General features: G+C 36.1%; 1 protein-coding gene across 7 annotated transcripts in view; it reads left to right on the top strand.

The window, feature by feature from the left end:
- Positions 1 to 25821, top strand: part of cpne9 (copine family member IX) — a 111698-nt gene that overhangs the window by 1385 nt on the left and 84492 nt on the right. For all 7 annotated transcript variants that reach the window (XR_012398644.1, XR_012398647.1, XR_012398646.1 and 4 more), the window contains exon 2: positions 21916 to 21956. Coding sequence is in view for 1 of the 7 variants with exons in the window: in XM_068216931.2 (XP_068073032.1) it covers positions 21916 to 21956 (41 nt within the window). In the remaining 6 variants the exon portion in view is untranslated. The remainder of the gene's footprint in view (positions 1 to 21915; positions 21957 to 25821) is intronic.

Genomic DNA, 25821 nt, shown 5'->3' with positions numbered 1-25821 from the left:
AGTACAGCTCCTGACAGTCATATCCCGAATCTGTCTTGAGCGCATGACTTAACGTGATTTCGTTGCTGTTAAAAAAAAGCAACCCTTGTATAATCCGAATCACAGTTTAATCTGTGTTTATAAAGGTCAACCTTTTTTAATGCCTGGCTGACCTCTTCCCTCGCTGTGTCCCTCCGGACCGCTCTCTCCTTGTTGGACAGACACCACTGGCAACAAACAACAGCACAGACTCTTTCCTGAATAATGAATGTGTTGACTGCTGATGCTGTCTGTGTGTTTGCATAAAGCCTTCACTTCAGACACTGCTTGCCCAGATATCCGAGGGAGGTCTCTTTATACATGAGACACATCTGCGGCCGCCAGGCTCTGCCCGCTGAGCCTTCAGCAGTAATTTGGCTGAGGTGGAAGACGGGGCAAGAAAATGGAGCAAGTGGTACCTCTTGGTACATATTTCATAGCTGCCTGCTGGGATATGAATGCAACAGATCAGGATTTATGAAAAATGAAATAGAGCCACGAAATACGCACTGCTTCTAGATGCCTGATGGGTTTCGGCTTCACTTTGAGGCAGTGTCCTGTGGGATGACATCTCAGCAGCGCTGAATAAAGCCAAGCAGGACAGGGTGCAAATGGCTTGAGTCTGTGGGTTTTATATTTTCGGTTTAAAGTATTGGCACCTTGTTTAGTTTTTTGGTGCAATTTTAGAGGTATAGCTCAACCAAAAATGTCAATTCTGTCACTTGCTCTCAACACGTATTAGGACTGCACAATAGGCATGGGTCGGTATAAGATTCTGACAGTATGATAACCTTGGATAAAAATTTCACCCACAATATTGTGATCATTTCATTACTCTAAATAGGTTAAAGTTCGATTTATAGCACATTTCCAAAAGGCCACAAGGTCGCACAAAGTGCTTTACAGAGAGTATACTGACAAGCAGTACAGACGTAATAAACAAAACAGCAATGGTGTAATGTAAAAGATAGCATAGGAAATGTAAATAGATTATGCAGAAATACTTTGGTTTCAATGCCTACAAATTAAAAAGTAATTGATCCTTTAAATAATTCCGCTTATTTAAGAGATGCTAGCACAGTTGTCCACATTAAACAGGATTAAAAACGAGAACGCTGGCCGCCAGAGGAAGGGACTTATGCTTCAAACGACCTGGAAAAGATGAGTCTTTAATTTAGACTTGAAAATTAGCAGTGACAAAGCCATTTCACATTTTTAAATATATATTTTTTAAATGTCTGGGTAAAAAACTAAAACTTTTTTCCCCTTTAAAACACAATAAATTTTATTTTGAGAAATATTTCAAATAGTTTGGAGCAGTAAACATGTCGCGCTAAATAATTCACATGAATCATTGACTGCTGCTGTTTTCATTAGTTTCAAAAATACTGATTACTAAACATTTTAAAATAGCATCTTTGGATATTTTTTTTTTTTGCTGGAGATACTGTTGTCCTAAAAAACAAACAAACAAACAAACAAACAAACAAAAAAAAAACGTAATAAAAAACCTTACACACACCTTAGGAATGGTATAGCAGAAAATGTTGGCAGTTTTAAAACCTTGCCTTATTCAAACCGCGGTAAACCTTGAAAATGGTTATTGCCCATGCCTACTGCACAATATTGTAAAAATCTAACATTTCGTTTTTTTATTTATTCTGCAATATATTTTACATTAATACAATGTTGATTGATAAGTTGAGTTGAATAACTATTTGGTAAAAATTAGTCATTTTGGATTAATTGGTATGATTAAGGGAGTGCATATAATATAATAAACAATCTACAAGCATAGATAAATTCAGTACAGAAAAAGATACTAATTAAATAAACATTGTTTTATAGGAGTCAAACAGTATTCAGGTATAAAGTGATTGAATAATCAAATGTTAAATAATACTGTGAAATATTAATTTTTATAAACAATTCATTCATTTTCTTTTCGGCTTAGACTCTCTATTAATCTGGGGTTTGGAAAAGTCAAGTTTTTAAAACTGCCAACATTTTTTGCTATACCTTTCCTATAGTATATAAAAGATTTGTTTTAATTACGTTTTTTTTGGTTTGTTTTTTTAGGACAACAGTATCTCCAGCAGAAAAGATATCCAAAAATGTTGTTTTAAATTGTAAAGCAATCAGTGTTTTTGAAACTAATGAAGACAGCAGAAGTCAATGATTCATGTGAATTATTTAGCGTTACATGTGTACTGCTCCAAAATATTTCAAATGTTTCTCAAAATCAAATTTATTTTGTTCAAAGGGGAAAAAGTTTTAGTTTTTTTAATCCAGACATTTAAACAGAATATATTTTAAAGCAGTGATCACAATACTGTAAAACCGTGATATTATTATGATAAGGTTATCATACCATCAGAATCTTAAACCAGCCCATGGCTACAGTACATTGCGATATCAATGCATTGTGATATCAATTTTTGTATGACTTGTGTAGATGATACATTTATTTATTGAAACAATGAATTATTTGGAATTTTGTGTTGTTTTGGACATCGATGGGTTTCACTGCGTGCACACACTGCATTTTTTTTAAACATTTTTTTGTTTTGCAGATCAAATCATACAGTAAAGCCTGAAATGATTTATACCCCATGGCAAATTCTGACAAGGCATGGGCCAGTATAAGATTCTGATGGTATAACCTTAGATAAAAATATTACGGTTTCACGGTATTGTTTAAACACAATATACAGTTGAAGTCAGAATTATAAGCCCCCCCTGTTTATTTCTGTTTAATGGAGAGATTTTTTTTAACACATTTCTAGACAAAATAGTTTTTATAACTAATTTCTAATAACTGATTTATTTTATCTTTGACATGATGTCAGTAAATAATATTTGACTAGATATTTTTCAAGACACTTCCATACAGCTTAAAGTGACATTTAAAGGCTTAATTAGGTTAACTAGACAGGATAGGGTAATTAAGTAAGTTATTGTTTAGTGATGTTTTTTTCTGTCTATCGAAAAAATATATAGCTCAACGGGGCTAATAATTTTGACCTTAAAATGGCTTTTAAAAAATTTAAAGCTGTTTTTATTCTAGCTGAAATAAAACAACTAAGACTTTCTCCAGAAGAAAAAAATATTATCAGACATATGTGAAAATTTCTTTGGCCTGTTAAACATCATTTGGGAAATATATTGAAACAAAAACAAAGAGCAGTAAACATGTAAGGCTGAATAATAAAAATGATTGACTTTTGTTTTCATTGGTTTCAAAAACACAGATTTCTTTACAGTTTCTAACGGCATCTTTGAGTATCGTTTCTGCTGGAGATACTGTTGTAAAAAAAAAACATGAATAAAAAATCTTACACATACCTTAGGAATGGTATTACAGAAAATGTTGGCGGTTTTAAAACCTTGACTTTGCCAATACTTTGAAAACGGTTATCGTCCGTTTAAACCTTTATTCAGTGGTTTTCTGTTCCTAGAGATATTTAAGTCATCTGGTGAAATTGTAGGCTATTCATATCGTAATGTATATCACAGAATAATGTACTTTTGTACTCAAATGTACTTTTTTTTTCGCAGCCCTATATCTCAGCTATTATTTACATTTGAGCAAAAACCTTTGATTCAAAGTATACCCCATTTGTCAGGGATATGAATAATATCTGTATGTTTGGAGTCAAACAGGTTAATGAATAATTACAGAATTCCTTTCTAAAGCTTTTGAAATAATACATTTTACATCCTACAGTAGGCTCATTGGATTAATTCAGAAAATATCTGAGCTTTCCAGCAGAAATGGCCATTAAGCTCCAGCAGTGTTGTTTTAATTAATTTTAAATGAATGTTGTTGGCACACAGTTTCTTAAACAATATTTTGTTAGTGCCTCCAGACACTGTGAAGACAAATTATTAGCCCTCCTGTGAAATTTAATTTCTTTTTTCAAATGTTCCACAAGCGCTGTTTTATGGAGAGACATTTGTTTTTTTTCATCATTTTTTAAAATTATTTTAATAACTTATTTTGCCATGATGACATAATATGTTGCTAGGTTTTCTCCATAGATTCTTGCATTCACACTCATACACTATGGCCAATTTAGTTTATTTAATTCACCTATAGCGCATGTATTTGGACTGTGGGGGAAACATGGACTGTGGCGGAGCACCCAGAGGAAACCCATGCAAACACGTGGAGAACATGCAAACTCCACACAGAAATGCCAACTGGCCCAGCCGGGACTTGTACCAGTGAACTTCTTGCTGTGAGGCGACATTGCTAACCACTAAGCCACCGTGCCGGGCTGTTTAAATTCAGCCCATATAAATTGTTTGCAACCACTTACCTTAAAAAATGTAGTAAATCCAATGAATTTTTTTTTCAGTGGTTAATTAGGCAACAGTGTTTTTTTCTGTAGCCAATCAAAAAAGTCTTAAGGGGAATAGTAAAATTGACCCTAGCAGTTTTAAATCTTTTAAAATATTGCTTTTTATTTCTGCCAATGTAAAAGAAATAAGACATTCTCTAGAGGAGAGATAAAAAATGAAATTTTTTTTATTCACCTTGCTCTTAAACATTTGAAAAAGAAAAAAAAATTCACAGGAGGGCTAATAATTTTGTCTTCAACTATATTAAATTTAGACCCCGTAGTTTTTCGTGAATCCAAGCCAAAATCAACAAAAAGTTGCAAATTTCTTAATTAAATTTCGATTCTGCAAAATTCTTAATTAAACGCAAAATAATGCCAAAAATGTAAATAATTTCATTAAGCATCAAATTCCAAACCATATAATCAAATTATAATTATTTCAGTTTCAATTAATTGTTTTAGATGACTTGTAGACGTTGCATATGCAGCACACGTGATGTATTTGAGTGTCTCTTGAAAAATGGCGTCTCACCTGCACCCCCACAATCATTACATGGAATAGAATGGGGCGGGGGAGTTTTCAGCTTGTGCAGTAAGCAGACGCAGATGAAGCGTGAGTGATTTACTTGTGAAGTCATAGCAAAGATGAGTTATAGACATCTTGTGGCGCAAATTGGGAGTTTTGTGCGTTTGACACGCTTCAGACTGCAAAAAAAAAAGTTGGAGCAAACCGAGCAGTGGAAGAGACAGGTAGAGATGAGATTGGTTCAAGGCTGACGGCCGCTAGACATGACCGAATTGAAGGACATTATTCATGCTTTACATTTATGGCTGATATAATGATGTGCGTCAAATCAGTAAATCATTTCGTTTAACTCTTTCCTTGCAGTTAACGAGAGATAACGCTTCCCTGCCGTTAATGAGTTTTACGGCAATCCATGTTTTAGGTGTATTGCGGTAGGGGAAGCCCTTACCAATGTCTTATGAAATCTGAGAGAAAGTAAGATCATGGATAAACTAAGAGTTATGCAACTTTCCTTTGGCTTAATCTCTACAGCTTCAGATCTTGTCTACAAGAGACTAAAATAAAGAAGATTTATTTTTATGATTTGTGTGATTGTCATTGTTTCAGATTGTACACCTAACATAGACTACCTAATATGTTAAATATAGATAACTTCTTCCATTTATATATATATATATATATATATATATATATATATATATATATATATATATATATATATATATATATATATATATATATATATATATATATATAAAAATTAATCGCGATCACATTTAAAAGACTGAAACTTATAATTTTACCTATTTATATGTAAAATTAATGTAAATGCAAGACAAAAACTACTACAATTCAAAATATAATTGCTTATTAGAGTTTTTATTTAACTTGTAACACAGATTTCTTCATGTAAACAACATACCCACAATAAATAAATAAAAGCCATATTTATTACAGATATTTATTACACCTATTTTTACTATTAATCAAACAACAAAAGGAGAACATCCCTCTTGGCTCTTGACTGAAAGACTTTTGTAGCTGAAGTTTTTTTTCTTACAGTGAAGATGCTTAAAGCACCTCATTTCTTTTATCTTTGTTATGATGAAAGCAAATTATATTTTGCTAGATATTTTTCAAAATACTAGTATTCAGCTTAAAGTGCTATTCAAAGGCTTAATAAGTGTAATTAGGCAAGCCACTGTATAACAATAGTTTCTTCTGCAGACAATCAAAAATAAATATTTCTTAAAGGGGCTAATAATATTGAGCTATTAAAATAGGTTTCAAAATATTTAAACCTGATTTTATTCTAGCCGAAATAAAACAAATTAGCCTTCTCCAGAAGAAAAAATATTATAGGAAATACTGTGTAAAATTCCTCTGTTAATCATCATTTGAGAAATATTTATATATAAAAAAAATTCACAGAAGGGCGAATCATTTTGACTTCAACTGATAATCGTTTTGAATAATCGTGATTACAATAATGACCAAAATAATTGTAATTATGATTTTTCCCATAATCAAGCAGTTCTAGTACATTTGCAGTTTGGAGCTCTTATAAAAAGAAATTAGCAAAGGGTTCAAAGAATTGTAGAATCAAGTCAAAATTGCATGGTTGCAAATCCAGCAAATGTCTTTTTATTTTATATTTGACTTTGTTTGTACTATCATTGAGTTTCTGTGCAGGTTCAACATTAAATTTAATGAAAGTAAACCCTTAATACCACTCATCATCACTTAGTACAATCAGCAAACAACATAATAAGGCATCGCTAGATTCATGATTATCTGTTTCGGATACTGAATGTGCTTTAGTGAAACTCACTGGATGTGTCGCAATGTGCACAGAGCATTGCAATATAATTTCCCCAAAGGCAGGTTTTGTTTTTTTCTTTTTCTCCCAGTAAGATGCTTTTGTTTTGGATTTCTGTGCTTCTTACTTTGCTGCAACCAGCATCATCAGTGGTGTAACCTACTCTTTGCACCCGAGGACGAGACTAGATTATATTTGTTATTTATTTCAGAACTTATCCAAGATTCTGCAAAGCTCAGTGTCAACCAGAGCCAAAATTAACACCAACTGTGGGTACAATTGGACATTGAGTATATGAAAAATTGTTTGCCAGTTTTGTTTTTCTTAATTCAAACAATGCAATATGTGTCTGTGCTAGTAGTCTAGTGGACAAGTGTATCAACACATACCACTGAGGTGCTTATGGTGACCCGAGTTCAATTCCTAGCTCCTTTGCCGATCCTTTCCCTCGCCTCTCGCTCTGCTCCCCAGATTTCTTACTCTCCTATCTACTGTAGGTTAAACAGCCCTAAAATAGTAATAAAAAAACAATGCAATATGGTTTAGTGCAATGAATGAAGTAATTATATATATATATGTAACAATGCACAGCACTCTGATTTTTATTTTTGAAAAGCTTGCAGTATAAAAAGTTCTTACTGCCTTAAATTTTTGTTGTTGAATCAAACAAACTTTTCTAGTCATCTTAACTTACATTAATCAAACTGAATATATTAATTACCATGTTTGTAAACATTAAGGATGTGCGAGGTGAAAAAAACGGAAGCGCTAGCATTTACAGCAAGGGAATGGCATCCGATGCGGTACAGAGTTTCTTGTTGTCTTAGAAATAAGTTATATTGATCACATATTATATTTATTATTTACATAATGCTTTCAGCATATTATAACAGCTCGTCACCCAGTGATAAGCACAGTTATTCGGCAAAGTTAAAGTTAAAGTGAGCAGCGTTCATCTGACTGGTCCATTTGCGATAGCACCCTCCCAATGAATATTGGATAAGACAAAATGGCCAAGCATCCAGCCTCAAATATACAACTATCTTATTGAAGCTCCAAGTGTTTCAACAAGAGAGAAGTTAAAGGCCTACAAGTCATTGGATGCCAACAGTTTTGTTCTGTGTGGTCATGAGAAATAATGTTTCATGATTACCAGATTCAACACTATGTAGTGCTAAAAGCAGAGTTTCTGTCTAGCCAAAGACAAGGAAAAAAGACGGAGCTGCACAAGGCCTGCATAATCATCAACAAGCAAAACAACTGCATTCTGACAGCGAACTGCACCTGTACGGCAGGGTATGGGAACTTTCACATAGAGGTGAAGTTGGTTTTATATTTGCACATTCGGACTTTCTCCTTAATAATATCATTTCATAAAAGTATTATTTGTTAATGTTGCTTTCAAGTCACACTTGCAGGATAATTCAGACCGAATATTCAAAGTGCCGTGGGAAACGATATAGGGAGTGTGTCACCGAATGAATGTGTGAATATTAGGGATGTAACGGTATTGTAAATACCGTCATACCGCAATATTAATTTTTTTCGATATTACCGAAGTCGCATGACTCGGTAAAACTATAGGTCTTCTGAGAAAATTTGCTCAGGCGAATGAAGCGAACGGGAGGTAGCTGAAACTACATTTCCCATCAGCCCAGGCGTGGCCATAATCCTTTGCGGTCTGTTGTCGCTACAGATCCAGTAATGCGGAAATGGAGTGTGCTCCTAGTAGCGGAGATGAAAAAAAGATGGAAATGATTGAACCTAAAGCGGGTGTTGTCGCCGCGCGCATACTGAATAGCGGTGTTGTCGTGGGAGTTCTGATCAGCTGTGTTGTCGCGCGCGTATTGTAAAGCGCCGAGGGGGGGTTGAGCGCGCATACTCGAGCGGTGTTGTCGCGCACCTACTGAAGGGCTGGACGGAGGTTGTGTCGCGTCGCGGGGGCACTTTTGATCGTTTTGGAAGGGCATTTTCTATCCAAGACTAAAAAGGGCATGTGCACTGCACAGGTTGAGCCCTATGTGTGCACGTGCCTGCAAGTTGGGGAATACGACTAATAGCAGTCATGGGGACTGCAGAAACACAGCACACTGTTCAGATTGATGCAGACATTGACTTGAACCGCAAAGAGACCTCTATCTCACTCATGGTTTGTCTTCTCATGTGGGGGAAAGACAATGCACAACGTTACCCACTGCTGTCAACATGGGCCAAGTCATATCTCTGTCCCAGAAACCTCAGTCCCAAATGAGAGGGTTTTTTTCTGTTGCAGGGGACATTGTAAATACCCAGAGATACCAGCTTTTACCAGATTATAGTTATATGATAATTTTCCTTTAAACCCATCTCTATCTAAGTAAGTGAGTGAGTGATTAAATGTTGAATGTGATGAGTTTTCAACAATACTAAATTGAAACTTTATTTTTTTACATGGTTTAATAATTTTTTGTTATTAAAATTGAAGCTCCTGTTTCAAAGCTTACAGATAGATGACTAATTTGTATGTCATTGACACTTTTGGCACTTTTTTGGAGTATTTTCAAAAGTTTTGTTTTTCCTGTAAATGATTCAATAAATACTGTACCGCGACATTCATACCGAGGTATTACCGTACCGTGAAATTCTGATACCGTTACATCCCTAGTGAATATAAAACCAACTTTACCTTAATAACTTACACTTTTACGTTTCATTCTTACTATTCAGTGTGCACTGTTTAATTAAGCATATTCAACTGTTTTTGCTGAAATCATTGCTGCAATCAAAAATGAGTAACGTGTGATTCAGCGTAGCGTGAACTTACCTGATTTGAAATGAGAACTGCAGAGTCGAGCATTTTTAATTAGATCGTCACTTCATTCAGCTGCCTTTTAGCCAAAGACGTCTGCGGTTGGCATTAAAAGCAGTGTGGTATATGGTAAAACTTAAGTTTTCTATTTTTGTACTTTTGAACTTGCCATCCTGCTGCACAACACGTCATGCTTGCTATTGCAACCGGGAACCCGTGTGACTTCATGTGTTACGTAGGTTGGTAATTCGCCTATTCATTCATTCATTCATTCATTCATTCATTCATTAAAATGGCTTTAAAAAAATTCAAAACTGCTTTTATTTTAGCCGACAATATTTAGAAGAAAAATATTATAAGAAATACTGTGAAAAATTCCTTGCTCTGTTAAACATCATTTGGAAAATATATTAAAAAAGAAAAGAAAAAAAAATCACTAGGAGATCTAATCATTTTGACCTGAACTGTATATGGCCAATCATTTTTCTCAAGTCACTGGACATCGGCTGGTCTGGCACATTCTTAAGTATTATGCTTTGCCCACATTTAATTAGTATTGTGCATAATAACCAAGCGTTTCTCTAGACATTTGTGTTTGAAAGCAACCAGCAATTAAGACATTGGTGGCTTTGAGTAGTTACCCATATGCAAAACTCCACGGGGGGGAAACTCGAATCTATTATACGAGCATTCAAAATGCGGCAACAAGTTAGTGAAAGAGTGTCTTTCTGTCACCGCATTATGCCGGCAAATTGTGGAAGCTGTTCGCAGGGGAAGCCAATTCATCAAGGTTGTTTGTCACTGTCAACAGCGATTGCAGCAGATGCCGTTGTGTCAGTTGATAAGGGAGAGTCTGGAGGGAAACCAGAACGAGGGAAATGTGTTGAAGACTCTCAGACCCAGATCTTAAAGGATCTGTTACGTCTGTTACAAGGAGCGCTTGTAAATTCCTATCATGGTTTGAGAAGCAAATGGAATTTTATTTGCTCTGTTTGTTTATTTGACTGTATGAGTCAAGCCTGGCAGCATCCGAAAGGAAATGCTGTACACTGTAACTGTCAGTGGTTTTTTCCATTGAGTGAGATTTCATGGCGTCTTGTTTGAATAGAAGCGAGCAGGCTTGTTATGTAGGTCTACTGGGCTCTTTTTTGTGTGCGTCAAAGTGTGAATTATACATCAGCTCATCTTCGTAACCTGATTTGAAGGTTACTGGCTTTCTTGGTGATTTTAAGACATCAAGTTGTACAATTCTAGTATCTGGATTTATGGGATGTGCGCTGATGAATGTCAGATATGTCCAGGAGATTTTAAATGTTTAATTAAATGATTTATTTTTAGTTCATATAGCTATGTAAGATTAATCCATATATGCTACCCAAAGAAATTATTTTTTTTTGGTAATATGGATATTTTTGCACACAAATGTAATTTCTCCAAACAAATATAAGTTTATGCTAAATGACTACTTAAATTATTTTTGAAAGCTGCAGGTAATTAAATGAGCGAAACCCTTTCTAGTTTATTTTTTTTTTTTGTGTAGGTCTGTATTTTACAGTACTGTAAAAATACTCGAAAATGTCTCTGTCAATGTTTTCAAACAATTTTGTTTGATTCATTTATTTGAGTTAATGATTATTTAAATCCTTATTTGATTTATTTGATTGTCAATTAGTGGTTGCACCAACTCAACTTTAATGCTCTGTCGTGACACTTTTTGATTTGACACTTTAAGGCTGATTTATAATTTCGCCTGGTGCCGTGTCGCAGACCTCTGCTGACTGTGCGCGCGGCTCACGAAATGGATGAGACTTTTATACTTGACGCATTCGCCTTTGAGATATTCTTTAAAATGACAGGGGGCGGTCAAAAGAAACTGGCCGTAAAATCAGATGGATACACATAAAAGTAGAAAGTTTCCGCTACTACGTCATATCATTAATATCATTCAAGATTTTTATACTTATTATTTTTATAAATTATTATTTTAATGATTATAAAGATTTTTTTTTAATCAAATTTTTGATGCAACACTTGCTTTTGTTCATATCTCGGACAGTTCTACCTATTAAAGTTTCTTAGAATATGATGGACAAGAGTCTATGGGTTGCTCTACAAATGTATTTGTTTTTATAGCAAGAATAAAAGCAAAAAAAATACACTTGCTAAAAAATATTGACGTCTTTTTTTTTTTTGATTGAGCCAACTCCACAATTCACACATTACTGTCTGGCTAGTTTGTGTGCTGTATTATATGCTGAAAAGGCAATTATGGTCCAACATTCCTGACCATTATTATCACCAATAAAGCCTAGAAAAACAGGCCATCAGTATATTGTGCTGTATATTCAGTATACAAACATTCTTTTCCAGTTATCAAAGAAATAAATTGTTACTTCTTTTTGGTTTTGTAACTATTAAATTTATATAAATTTATAATTGTTATATATACATCGGTGTAAAACTTATAAATGGCGGAAAAATACATTATTTAATTGTGTATTAAAACCACCTGGGTCTCCACTTTTGCCATGGCTTTTCTTTTTGGTTTTTCCAAACTTTTCCAAAAACTTTCTTCCTTTTCCACGGCTGTTGCAATTTCTAGCCAAGAATTATTGGCCATCTAGTTATCCTAATGATAAGATGTCTGTTCAAATGAAATGCGTTGCTGCATGAACTGTTTGCTCGAGTTTTAAAATGTCGTGCGGAAGCTCACGTTCACTGTGAGCACCCAAGCGAACTAGCGAAATTAGCCGAGTGTAAACCAGGCTTTACTAGTCGCGTTGCGCAGATCACGTGGTTTGACCTGAACTACATAGCAGCTTTACACACGAAAGTGGTTCACTGAATGAAACTGCTCTCGGATTATTTAAAGTCATTTTTAAAATGTTACTTTTCTTGTGTCAGCATTAAGGGGTCGCACAGTGGAATGAACCACCAACTATTCCAGCATATGTTTTACGCAGAGAATGCACTTCCAGCCACAACCCAGTCCTGGAAAACACCTATACTCAAACACTACAGCCAATTTAGTTAATTTAATTGACCTATAGCGCATTTCTTTGGACTGCAGGGGGTATTGGAGCACCCGGAGGAAAGCCATGCAAACACGGCAAGAACATGCAAACTCCACACAGAAATGCCAACTGTTCAAGCCGGGACTCGAACAAGTGACCTTCTTGCTGTGAGGGGAAAGTGCTACCACTGAGCCACCATGCCATCTAATCAGTCTTTCAATACAAAAAATAACCAAATTAGATTCATGATCATTTGTTTCAGATATTAAATGGATAACTCACTTAATGTTTCACTTAAAATTTTGGAAATACTAGAAATATTGCCATAGGCAAGTGACATTGGAGCTGAATAGGAGGAAATTGGGAAGAGACTGGCTATAAAATTAATGTGCTATTTATTTTTTTAACATCTCACATCCTGTGAAGTCAACCACAGCCTAAATTTAACACATGTCAAGTTCCAAATGTGATTTAAAAATAGATGTTGGTGAGTATTTGAAACTGTGTGTTGTCATTTGCCTAGTCAATTTTTTCTAACAATAGCTGAGAACACAATCTAAAATTGTAAAGAGTCTGATTGGATACGCAGCACTGATGTTTGTATTCGGCATGTAAGCTGCTCTTGATAACAGTGTTTTCAGTGTCTTAGAGCAGCTTGGTTTTCTTAGAATGTGCATTTGAAAATATAATATGCAACAAATATCTCTCTTTTGTAAAGAGGTTTGTAAATCTGTACATAGAGTTGATTCCCCAGTCCTTTCTGCCAAAATAAAAGCTCTTTGAATGTTTGAAAGTAAAGTAAAAAGATATTAGTTTGATTAAATGGTAGGCCTGTCATAATATCTATTTTTTGTTGGATGATATATTGCACCAAACTTTATTGCGATAAACAATATTATTGTCGTTTTAAGGCCATTTTATGCCACTCTCATTACAGTATATATTGCCAGAATTACATGGAATTTGATATCATTACAATGCAAGTACACTCTTCCAGAGAACATATGATATTTTATTCGTAAGAATATTTCATTTAATTGTAGTCATTTTAGCAATTTAATAACTGGGCATTGGAATCAGCATATGAAAATGCATATCTTAAATAAATAATAGTAAATGTTAACAAAGTTAAAGTTAGCAAAAAAACGTAACTGTCATGTGGAATTTGGAAGTGGACAACTTTGAGGATTCAGTTGCAGTTTTTATTAAACAGTGGATGGTCGTACAGGCAAAGGTCGATAACAGGAGCAAACAGGTACATATAGCTGTAGCAACAGAGAGGTCGGATCACAGGCAAAGAGATTGGTCCAGGCGGCAAACTACGTAAACAAAGGTGCAAAGCGAAGTTTGAACTCGGCAAGGCAAGGAAAATGTGTCGGAATGTCCACTAACAGTAAAACAAGACTCAGCCCCATATGTGAGTGTGTGTTTGTGCTGTTTATAAAGTCCATGTAATCAGTTCATCATGATCCTCCGGCTGTGTGCATAATCAATGTGAAACAGGAACCGTAAAGTTTTAGTTCGTAAATGTGGCATGTGTGTAGTTCTCCAGCGATCCGCAGTAGTTAAAACAGTAACATAGACTGCGATATCTGCTACCCAATCTATTTTCAGTTGTCAGACACCCACATGAAAATATACTATAGGAAGTACTATAGGGTTTTTTAAAAATACTGACACTGACAGCTCCAATAGAAGTAGAGGCGTTGCTCAATCAGCTAAAACGTTGCTAGAATTGTTTTTTATGTATGGGCGATATATATATTGCTCCACCAAAAATGATTGAGGACATGTCCACGTATTATGTGATAAGTTGATGTATTGATTGTTGTGACAGGCCTATTAAATGATAATTACAATGGCTCTTTGGAAATACTTTACATTTCAGTTTTAGGGATTTTTGACTCTTTCAATTTTTGTAATATGATTAATCAAAAATATTAGGAATTATAATAACAATTTACAATTAGATCCGTTTCCCCTATTTGTCACGTCTGTTTTTATGTAATAATGCATATTCATGTTGTAAAAAACATATATGGGTTGTAAATTTTACTAGGCGATGCAGTGGTACAGTAGGTAGTGCTGTCGCCTCACAGCAAGAAGGTCGCTGGTTCGAACCTCGGCTCGGCTCAGTTGGCGTTTCTGTGTGGAGTTTGCATGTTCTCCCTGCGTTCGCGTGGGTTTCCTCCGGGTGCTCTTATTTCCCCCACAGTCCAAAGACATGTGGTACAGGTGAATTGGGTAGGTTAAATTGTCCGTAGTGTATAAGTGTGTGTATGAATGAGTGTGAATGAATGTTTCCCAGAGATGGGTTGCGGCTGGAAGGGCATCTGCTGCATAAAAACGTGCTGGATAAGTTGGCGGTTCATTCCGCTGTGGCGACCCCGGATTAATAAAGGGACTAAGCCAACAAGAAAATGAATGAATGTTGAAAGTTTTCACTACTCATGGGCAGGTGTGACAAAATGTTTTTACCTCTAGTCATGTTTATTTAGTATTATGCATGATAGCTGTACTTTAAAATATGGGCTGTTGTCAATGGTGCTTGTAATGGAGCATTATGGTGAGTGAAAAAACAAAACAAAATATCAAAACCATCAAAACTGAACAGCTCCTCTCACATAGGCTGCTTTGGCGGCGACAAAGCAAATAGGGAACACCAATGATGAGTATACCCATCCATAACATGGACAATTGCATGTGTAGAAAGTTATGCAGGGTGTTATTCTGATCAAGGTCATCACCTAAAATCTAACATCCGAAGCCACGCGGTATGTCAAGGGATCCCCTCATATGTAGAATCTCCTTCTAATCCGTGAAATACTAGAAGATGATTTTATTAAATCATCTGTAGGGAAAAGATAATTTGGAGTCAGCGATGAAAAATCGAGAACAGGGCATCACTAGTTGCCGTTAATTGTGTTTGCGCACTTTTGCAGCGACTGGGCCATGATGATTATGCTCAGTCACAACAAAGGGGATTGAATGAGCAGAACATTGTTTGGGGTGCTAATCTGATCAAGGTTATCGTCTTAAACCCAACAAGCAAAGTGCCGTGCGGTATATAAAGGGATCCCCCTCAGTATGGCGCATGTGGCATTATGATGAGTGAAAAACAAAACAAAAAGACAAAACTACTTGCATCAAAGTTGCACAGCTCCACTCACATATGCTGCTTTTGGGGGTGGCAAAGCTCATTTTCAGTGCCACCTTTTTGGCTACACCCATGATGAACATGCCCATCAATAACATAGGTGATTGCTTAGAAAGTTTGGCATGATGTTATTCTGATCAGGGTCATCACCTAAAATCAAACAACCGAAGCCATGCAGTATGTCAAGGGATCCCCCTCACCTGTAGAAGCTTGTGGTTCCTCATGCATGAAGTACTGGAAGAAAATCATAAAAGCTGGATTTTATTAAATTATGTATAAGGAAAAGTTTAAATGCTATTTTCTTTTCTTGTTGTTGGGGCAGCACCTTTTCAAAAGGTATGCATTTGTATTTAAAAGGTCCATATTGGTACCTCAAAGTTATATAAAAGTACTTAAAGGCTACATATTAGTCCCTAAAATGTACAAAATGTAGCTTTTGAAAACGTACTGCCTGCTGAAAACGTGTGTCTTTATTTCTAAGTGTGTTCCGTTTAATGCATATTAAATACCAGAGCAGCTGCTTTGTTTACAACACTTATTGGAAATACAGTACATGCTTCAGCCTTAAACATGCTTCAGTATATGTTTGACAACAGTTTCTAGGTAATATGAAAGCTAAAGAATTAGAATTGGAATCAGAAAGAGCGTTATTTCCAGGTATGTTCACACTTACAATAAATTAGTTTTCGTGACAGAGCTTCTACAGTGCAACAGAATTAGAGACAGGACAAGAAACAAATAATAAATATATTTTAAAAATAGAAGGAAGTAGTGGGCTGCACGGTTCGCAGTGGGTAGCACGTTCGCCTCACTACAAGAAGATCGCTGGTTCAGTTGGCATTTCTGTTTGGAGTTTGCATGTTCTCCTCGTGTTCTTGTGGGTTTTCTCCAGGTGCTCCGGTTTCCCCCACAGTCCAAAGACATGTGGTACAGGTGAATTGGGTAGGCTAAATTGTTCATAGTGTATGAGTGTGTATGAATGTTTCCCTGTGATGGGTTGCAGCTGGAAGGGCATCCGTTCCGTAAAACATATGCTGGATAAGTTGGCGGTTCATTCTGCTGTGGCGAACGAAATAAAGTGCTAAATGACCCTTTATTCTCTGTGCGTTCACCATGATTGAATGAATGAATGAATCAATACTAGAAACTCATAAACCTCTAAAATTTTGGAGATTTTGGAATGTAGAAACAGCATTAAATATAATACTTTTTTACTACTCATTTATGAATATAAATGTTTTTTTTTAATATAGACTTTTTTCTGATAAGAAAATCTCCCCACTCATTTCTCATCTCGAGCAAGCGGATCTGCTTAGACAACACTGGAATACATCACATCCGGTCGGCCAGTCAAATAGGCTCTAGTCGCAGAAGTTCAAATATTTTAAGGTATCTGCAGCTCAAATCGGAGCTAAATTTTCCACATACGGAGATGATCGGAACTCCACGCAGCTCCCTGACTACTCTCCATTGGAAATGAATGGTCTGTCCGGTCTGTCGCTTGTCGTTTATCGTATGGAAAGGCAGTGGAAAGCCGGCTTGAGGCATGTATTGCTTATGAGCCCTCGTAAGGTATTCGTGATATTCTGTAGGCGCCACCTACTGACAGAGAGTGAATATCTTTTTATAATATCTTTTATTTAATTTTATGTTGCATCATTTCACAAATTGTCTTCATATTATAAATGATGAAATGCAATTTTAAATATGTATCTTATTTACATTTTATCGAGAATGGCGCATCACTAGTTGCCATTAATTGTGTTCACACACTGTTGCAGTGAGCAAAAATGATGATGAATATGCCCAGTCATAACAGAGCTGATCGAATGTGCAGAACATCTTTGGGGTGTTATTCTGATCAAGGTCATCGCCTAAAACCCAACAAGCGAAACCACGCGGTATGTCAAGGGATCCCCCTCAGTATGGCGCATGTGGAATCGCTCCCTGTTGAGATGCCAGAGCTTCAGGACCTGTTTATTCGGCTTTAAAACGTCACAGCTGGCGTCACAGCAGATGTCAGGCAATACCTCCTGTTGCTCAGAGCCGCATCCTGCAGACTAGAGATGGAATCGATTCTCTGCTCAGTCGGATGGATTAATGTGCTCTCTGCTGTACTTCCCTGGCCTTTCTTCTATTCCTCTATCTATTTATCGCACAAACACAATTCTCCCGCGAGAGAATATCTATGGCTCCTGTTATTGGTCATCCATCATGTCCGCAAAAAGCAGTCTGGTCTTTAAATTTAAATGCACCGTCAGAGACCAATAACAGACTGATGGATGGAAACGCAAACACTGCTGCCGTCGGAGCAGTTATGAAACATTATTTTTAATCAACAGTCGCGTGAAATAGCTTTCTGTTGACAGAGTTGAGGTCAATGCCAAATGCTTTTCACACACCATTTAACTTGTGTCGTTCAGTTTGGCTTAAAAGAGATATGCAAGGAGAAAAACATGTTGGATGAGTCTTTGTTTTGTCAGTGGCAGACTGGCATATTAGCCTTATGTATCAGAATACAGAGTCAAGTGGTTGAAAAGTAAGAAAAATCCATTAACATATTTGTAAAGTACGCTCCAATAAATGTTTTTTTTTTTTTTTGGGCTTGTTCAAACTAGGGCTGTGTGATTAATTGAAATCAAATTGTGATTTGAAACATTGCTACTAGCTAATTGTAAGAGGCAGCAATATGCAGTGGTGTAAAGTAACAAATTACAAATACTCTAAACACTGTAATTGAGTAGTTTTTCCTCAGGAATTATAATTTACTAAGCAGTTTTACTTGTACTTTTACTTTCCCTTGATTACATTTTAGGTGCAATATTGGTACTTTTACTCCACTACTTTCCTTCAACCTGCAGTCACTACTTTATTTTTTCTTGTCTTTGGTGATTAGAGAAAATCAGTCCTGTGATTCCTGTCCAATCCGATCGTACATAGAAGGTAAATCGCATCATAATGAACTTCCTCAAGACATGGGCGATTTATAATTGCAGCAAACTGTTTGGAAGCATTAAAAGTGTCCAAGAAGATGTCCAAAATCTTTACACCCATTGACCCAGAGACTGTTTAGATGCATGTTACTGATGAGATGACGGATGTTTACTGTATGATGACCAAAATGGCCTTAAACACCCAGCAGGCACAATACTTCCACATGACGTCAGATTGATGTTGTCTCCCAGCATCGTGTGGGCAGTGCATTTTGTTTGAAGATGAAAATCAGGTTGATGTCAGAACTCAATGTCAGGCTGATGTCAATGTTTTGTGGATGTTACCACTATGATGTCTATCAGACGTTGGATTTTGGTTGCCAAACCTGGCGAATAAATGTCAGTATTTGATGTCAATATGATTTAAGATGTTGGCTCATCGTTGGATTTTGGTCACTTTACAACACAAGCTAAAATCAACCACATATAAACGTTGAGGTTGTTATTGGTGATTAAAATAATGTTGTCCCTAGACGCTGTCTAGACATTGAAGTTTCACGACCTAAATCTAACCTAATATTAACGTGTTATGATGTTGTGTGCCTGATGGGAAATAACTAAATACACTACAAAATGTTACGTTTACACACATCCACAAATTACATGTAAATGCATCAGCTTTTCACTACTCGCTACTCTTGAGTACTTTTAAAAGGTCTATTTTTATTATTGAGTAACATTCACAACAGATACTTTTACTTTACTTGCACTACATTTTTAAGCAAATAATGGTATTTTTACTTAAGTATGTTTTTTTAGTACTCTTTCCACCACTGGCGATATGAAATAGAAATGTAGTTTTTCATTTCTCCCTACTTAATCAGAATTGCGCAACTGAACTTTGCGGAAAGCCCACAATAAAAACAAACCAACAGGAAAGCGCAGACGAGTAGGATGATGGTGTTTTCTGCTTCAGAGGCATTAATAGACGAATTAATATGAGAATATTTAGGTTTCAAAGTCACAGACACCGAATAAAAACAGGAAATTTGTAAGAGCTGTCGCATAATTGTTACCACAGCATGAGGAAATGCAACAAGCAGCACCTAAAAAAGCACTACTGTATGAGGAGTGTCTTGCTAAAAAGTTGACTGTTAGTATTGTCAGTGACACACAATCTAGTTGCAAGCAACAGCAAAGCACAGTTTCAGAGTTGTTTGCGGCTGTTATACTGTATGAAAAAAAACATCACTATGGCACCAGGACAGGAGATCTAATGCCATAACTACCTCGCTAAAGACACGAGACAATTAATATAGTGAACAAAGAGGTATTTAAAAACCTCATCCAAATGCTGGATAGGAGATCTACAATACCGTCTCGCACATATTTTAGCCATTTTGCATACCACAGCTGTACGTTGAATGTTTTTTATTTTGATTATATAATTATTTTGTTTTTAGTTGATACACAGTACATCCAGAAAGTATTCATAGCACTTCACTTTTTCCACATTAAGTTTTGTTACAACCTTATTCCAAAATGGATTAAATTATTTTACTTTTAGAGCAGCAGAATTTTTTTCTGTAACCTTCCCCAGCCTTGTACCTCGAGACAATACTGTCTCGGAAGTCTACAGATAAGTCTTTTGTCTTCATGCTTGGTTTGTGCTTTGACATGCACTGTCAACCCTGGGACCTTATATAGACAGGTGTACGCCTTTTCAAATCATGTTCAATCAACTGAATTTACCACAGGTGAACTCCAATGAAGCTGCTGAAAGATCTTAAGAATGATCAGTGGAAACAGAATGTACCTGAGCTCAATTCATGGCAAAGGCTGTGAACACTTCTGTACATGTAATTTTTCAGGTTTTTTATTTTTTATAAATTTGCAACAATTTCAAAAAATCTTTTTTCACTTTTTCATTATTGGGCTATTGTGTGGAGAATTTTGATTTAACAAACGAATTTCATCCATTTTGGAATACGGCTGTAACATAAAAAAATGTGGAAAAAGTGAAGCGCTATGAATACTTTCCAGATGCACTGTGAGTCTCATAGAAGGTTTTCACAATGTTTTTGGTTCCTTTTCTGGACTTTGAACATCTCTGAATCGTTGCTCTTTATGGAGCATGTGAGAGCTCTCTGATTTCATCTAAAATATCATTGTTTGTGTTCCGAAGATGAACAAAGGTGTCACTGAATTTGGAACAACACAAGGATTAGTCATTTAAATGAAAATTTAAATTTCTGGGTGAACTAACCTTTTAAACTTATTTAAATGAATTAACACTCATCATTATATACTACTTTTGAGCTCAATGAAAAACATATACTAGATCGTATAAAAATACATACTATATAGTATTCTAAAAACAGTATGCTAGCCGAGTAGTATGTCTGAATACATTAAATTTGAAAAACAGTATGCAAGAAGTACCCGGATGACCTACTATTTCTGGTGCGATTCTGAAGTGCGCATCCAAAGGACGCTCTGCTACTATTTTTGGATTATGATGCTTGCCCTGACCTTTGCCTGTTTCTTAGACTACTCTTTTTGGATTGCCTTTGCTATTAATGTTTTGTTCTTGTTTTGACTCCTGCCTGCCTGACCATTCTCTTAATAAAGCTGCACATGGAACTCCATCTCTTTTGCCATGCCACCATCATTAGAATAATGATGGTTTATTCTGTAGACAATGGTAAAAATGATCATTAAAAAATTAAAAACAGTTTTCATTCTAGCCAAAATAAAAAAACAAATAAGACTTTCTCCAAAAAAAAAATATTATCGTAAATACTGTGAAAATTTCCTGTCAAACATAATTTGGGAACTATTTAAAAAAGAAAAAAATCACAGGAGGGCTAATCATTTTGACGTCAATTGTGTGTTTATACAACAATTAGGAGAAAACTGAGATTCTCAGTTTGTCTGGATTTACAGTTTATAGTCCTGTGTTTGAGTATAATGTCCATTTTATTTTATCCTTTAAAACACTGATGACATTTTCTCCAAATGTAATATCAAAATGTTGTTGAGCATAATACAAAAATGCATATAATAAACACAGCATACATTCATAATAAAGTTAAAAAGATGGGTTTGATTTGATGTCTGGCACGAGTAAACTGACCTGAGCATCAGTGAGTCTCTTTGTTCACACAGGACGAACACAGAAGCTGCTTTTGTTTCTGTGCAGCCATCTGTTCCGAGTACAATAAATCATCTTGTGTTTTGCTGCCTTATTATTGCCAGCAATTAGTTTGTTCACTCCATTGTGCTTGAGCATCTCTGTTTTCCTGTTTCTCCAGGAGTCTGCTGGATGTGGATACGTTCTCAAGGTCAGCGCCAGGTGAGTCTTTAAACTGATCGCTCACTCCTTGTTGTGAGGTTTGTCATTTGTCCATAGCAGTTGATGAGTATTTTCCAATAATATACTATTGCACTACTCTATACACTGTAAAACTTAATATCAGTAAAAAGCTGGCAGATGTGGTTACCAGAACATAACTGTTAAAATACGGTAGATTTGCAAAATTTTACTGTACGCTACTGTATTTAAAGGATTAGTGTGTACTCACACTAGGTACAGTTGCCTTGAACCATGACGAAGTGCACTTGTCCCCCCTCCCCTCACCCCCGATGGCTTGCATTCATACTGCATTTTACCTTCTGAGTAAGAGCATGCTTACGTCATCGATAATGCGGCTGTTCAGTTTAACAGAAGAGAAGCGCTCAAGCTTAGCACAGTTGACCATTGCTTTAGTTATATCGTTTTGTATTGTTTTAAGTAATTTGAGATGCAGTGAATCACAGTCAAATATATGCCGTAAACGAATCCACCACTTTTGATGCTCATAAATGATCCTCATACTGCATGTACAAGGAGGTTTGCTGAAGGTGGCACCTGGCGTGGAGTAAGGGGTTTGCATCTTTAATAAACTATGACAGTTTGCGTTCATTGAAACGTAGGAAAGATGATTAAATCCATATGAAACAGTCCCTTAAAAGTCACGTCAGGGTCTTCAGTTTTGTGCTCAAGAGCGCTTTGCACTCACACTACAAGCGTGCCATGCCGAAGCCCTACCAAATCGTGCTCTGGCACCTGTCTTCCAGCCAGGCCAGGGCCGGCCAACTGAACCACGCCTGAGCCCGATTCAGAGCACTCACACTTGGTGAGTGCACCTTTAGGGCGCACTCACATTAGGTACAGTTGCCTTGAACTGTGCCAAAGCATGATTGCCCCCCCCCTCTTCCCCTCGACCTGCACTCACATTGTATTTTTACCTACCTGGACCTGGGGGAGCGTACATCATCGATGATGAGGCTGTTTAGTTTAACAGTAAGAGAAGCACAGTGGACTTTGCTTTAGTTATATCGCATTGTATTATTTTTAGTTGTTTGGGATGCAGCGACGCAAAGTCAAACACTTTGCCGAAGAGATCCGACACTTTTGATGCTCATAAATTATCAATAAGTCCTGAAGGTGTAGCTGACATGCAGTGAGGGGTTTGGTTCTTAAATAAACTATGACAGTTTGCATTCATTGCACACGCTCTGGCACACCTCCTTCAACCGGGCCAGGGCCGGCCAACTGAACCGCGCCTGAGCCCAATTCAGAGCTCTCACACTTCTCAAACGAATTGGGAAACGCACCTGGTTTGGATAGCATAGTGTGAGTACGCCCTTAAATAAGTTCCTTAGCATCTTATTAAATAGAAGTTCATGCATACATTTTTACTAATTTATTAAAGATTTTAAAGCTATTAATGAATTTTTTAAAGCTTTTATTAAATATTGTCTCAAATTAATTAGTTTAGCTAGCATTTAAAATTCAACGTTAACATAATAATTTATAGCCCCCCGGAAATAATAGCCCCTACCTTAGTGACTAATGAGGATCTAAATCAGAAATTAGAACTAGGGCCCGCAGGTCAAAGTTGGCCCTTTGTATCATTTGATTCGGCCCACCAGAGGAAAATGATTGGGGAGGGTTGGGGAATCCCTTTAACAGATTTTCATTTCTATTTCAATGTAACTATTACGCCCCAAGTCTAGGGGAAACAACAAGGGCATAATAAACGAAGGAAAACAAATGTGTTGGGGTGGTGGATTTCCCAAACAAAACAAAAGGCAAAAGATTCCCTTCGGTCGACAACCAAACTCACACACTCAATTGAGAGTATATATGAAAAGATTTATTATAGAAAAATGTGGTTAATATAAATGAGCATCTCTTCAGGGTGACCACAGGCCAAAATAACAAACAAAAGAATCTATAAAGTAAATGCACTAAATTAACTATTACTATTTAAAGAAAAATGCAAAAAAGCTTACCTTACACCCTAAACATAAACATAGTCAAAAGTAATCAAATAAATAGGCAGGCCACCCCTACACGCTCAAACTCTCAAAATATTTTAACGTATGATGAACATCAGTACAATATTGGTTGTTGGTCGTCGGTCGGAGGGGTGAGGGAAACCCAGGAGCTCCACTCCAAACACCGAATGCACAGAAATGAGCTCTCCGAACCCTGTTGGAAGCTCCCTTATATACAGGCCTCCGAGACCAGCAGCCAATCAGAACAAGGGATCACGCCAGTATGAGAGCCTATGGAATAACAGAAAAACAACAGGAAGGCGGGACAAAGAAAAAGTCAGAGTACAATTCGCAATAATAAATAAATAAACTTCAGTCGTTTTGTTTGTTTGTTTTATTGTTGAGCAACAAAAAAGCAAACAAAAAGTTAAATGTTTTAATTAAATATTGTAAATTAATCTTTTTTTAAAGAAAAAATAATAATTTTTTAAAGAAATGTATAAACTGTCACTTAATAAATAGGAGACAAAGCAGAAGACATGACTATAGAGCTAATAATGTGTGAAAACAACAGATTCGTTCATTTTCTTTTCGGCTTAGTCTCTTTATTAATCAGGGGTTGCCACAGCGGAATGAACAGCCAATTTATCTCACATATGTTTTACGCAGCAGATTCCATTACTGGGAAACACCCATACACACTAAGTCACACTCATACACTACGGCCAATTTGGCTTACCCAATTAACCTACAGCACATGTCTTTGGACTTGTGTGGGAAACTGGAGCACCCGTAGGAAACCCACACGAACACGGGGACAACAAGCAAACTCCACACAGAAATGCCACTTGACCCAGATGGGGCTCAAACCAGCGACCTTCTTGCTGTGAGGCGATTGTGCTACCCACAACAGATTGTTTTGGCATATTATTAGCTCCATACCTGACTAGTGTATTCGGCATTTAAAGTCCATTATTTTGTAAGTTGAATATTTTGTTTTGTTTTTATTGTAATGGGTTTGTTAAAAAATATATTCTTGGAAAAATTTGAATTAGTAAAAACTGGTGAATTAATTGTTTTTATTTATTAGTCAATTTCATGAAATAAATTAGGAAATTACCCACGGCAGCCTTAATGTACAGTAATACAGTTTGCAATGTTTACTTTCAGCCCACAGTTCTCAATCAAGCTTGGATTTTATCCCTTCATAAGAGTGTTTGGGCACCCCTGATCTAAATAAACAAATAAATAATTAAATAAATAAAATAAAAGTTCCTTGACTTCTTATTTAATAGAAGTTCATGCAAAATGTAAATAAATATGCAGTATTTATGTTGTGTCAAACTTTATTACTGGTTGATTCAAACTTTTCAAGCTACTAATGAATCTTTTAAAGCTTTTATCAAAGTTATCGTCTCAAACGACTGCTCGCGATAAGAATTAATTTAGCTAGCATTTAATATTCAGCATTAACATATTAATTTAGAGCTTCCTGATTCACTTGATTGACTAATGAGCATATAATAATTCCGACTGAGTTGTATTTACTATTCTTAAGGGTAATAAAACAGCCATCTTGCATGATAATATAAACGTGATCGAATTTTATTATTGCTTAATATTTTGTACTCCCCGCTCCGTCTCTGAGGCTCAACCACTGTGGAGAAAAACAAAGCATTTATCCTTCCCAGCTGATGTCAGGAGCATAGCTGTGAATGCTGTTCACGTGAATTATATTTTGCTGTTGCCTTGAAAACAAGTGTGAAGGTTTTTGGGATGAGTTATTCATGGCTATTTGGTATGTGAAGCCATTTGCTGAAAATGTTGCACCCCTAGGACATCTTTTTTTTTTCAACACACTGCTTTTTCTAGAAGTATCAAAGGAAATACCTTGA

This window comes from Danio rerio, chromosome 23 (genome assembly GCF_049306965.1).
Source record: "Danio rerio strain Tuebingen ecotype United States chromosome 23, GRCz12tu, whole genome shotgun sequence".
Taxonomy (NCBI): Eukaryota; Metazoa; Chordata; class Actinopteri; order Cypriniformes; family Danionidae; genus Danio; species Danio rerio.
This window is presented reverse-complemented; position numbering and strand designations above follow the sequence as displayed.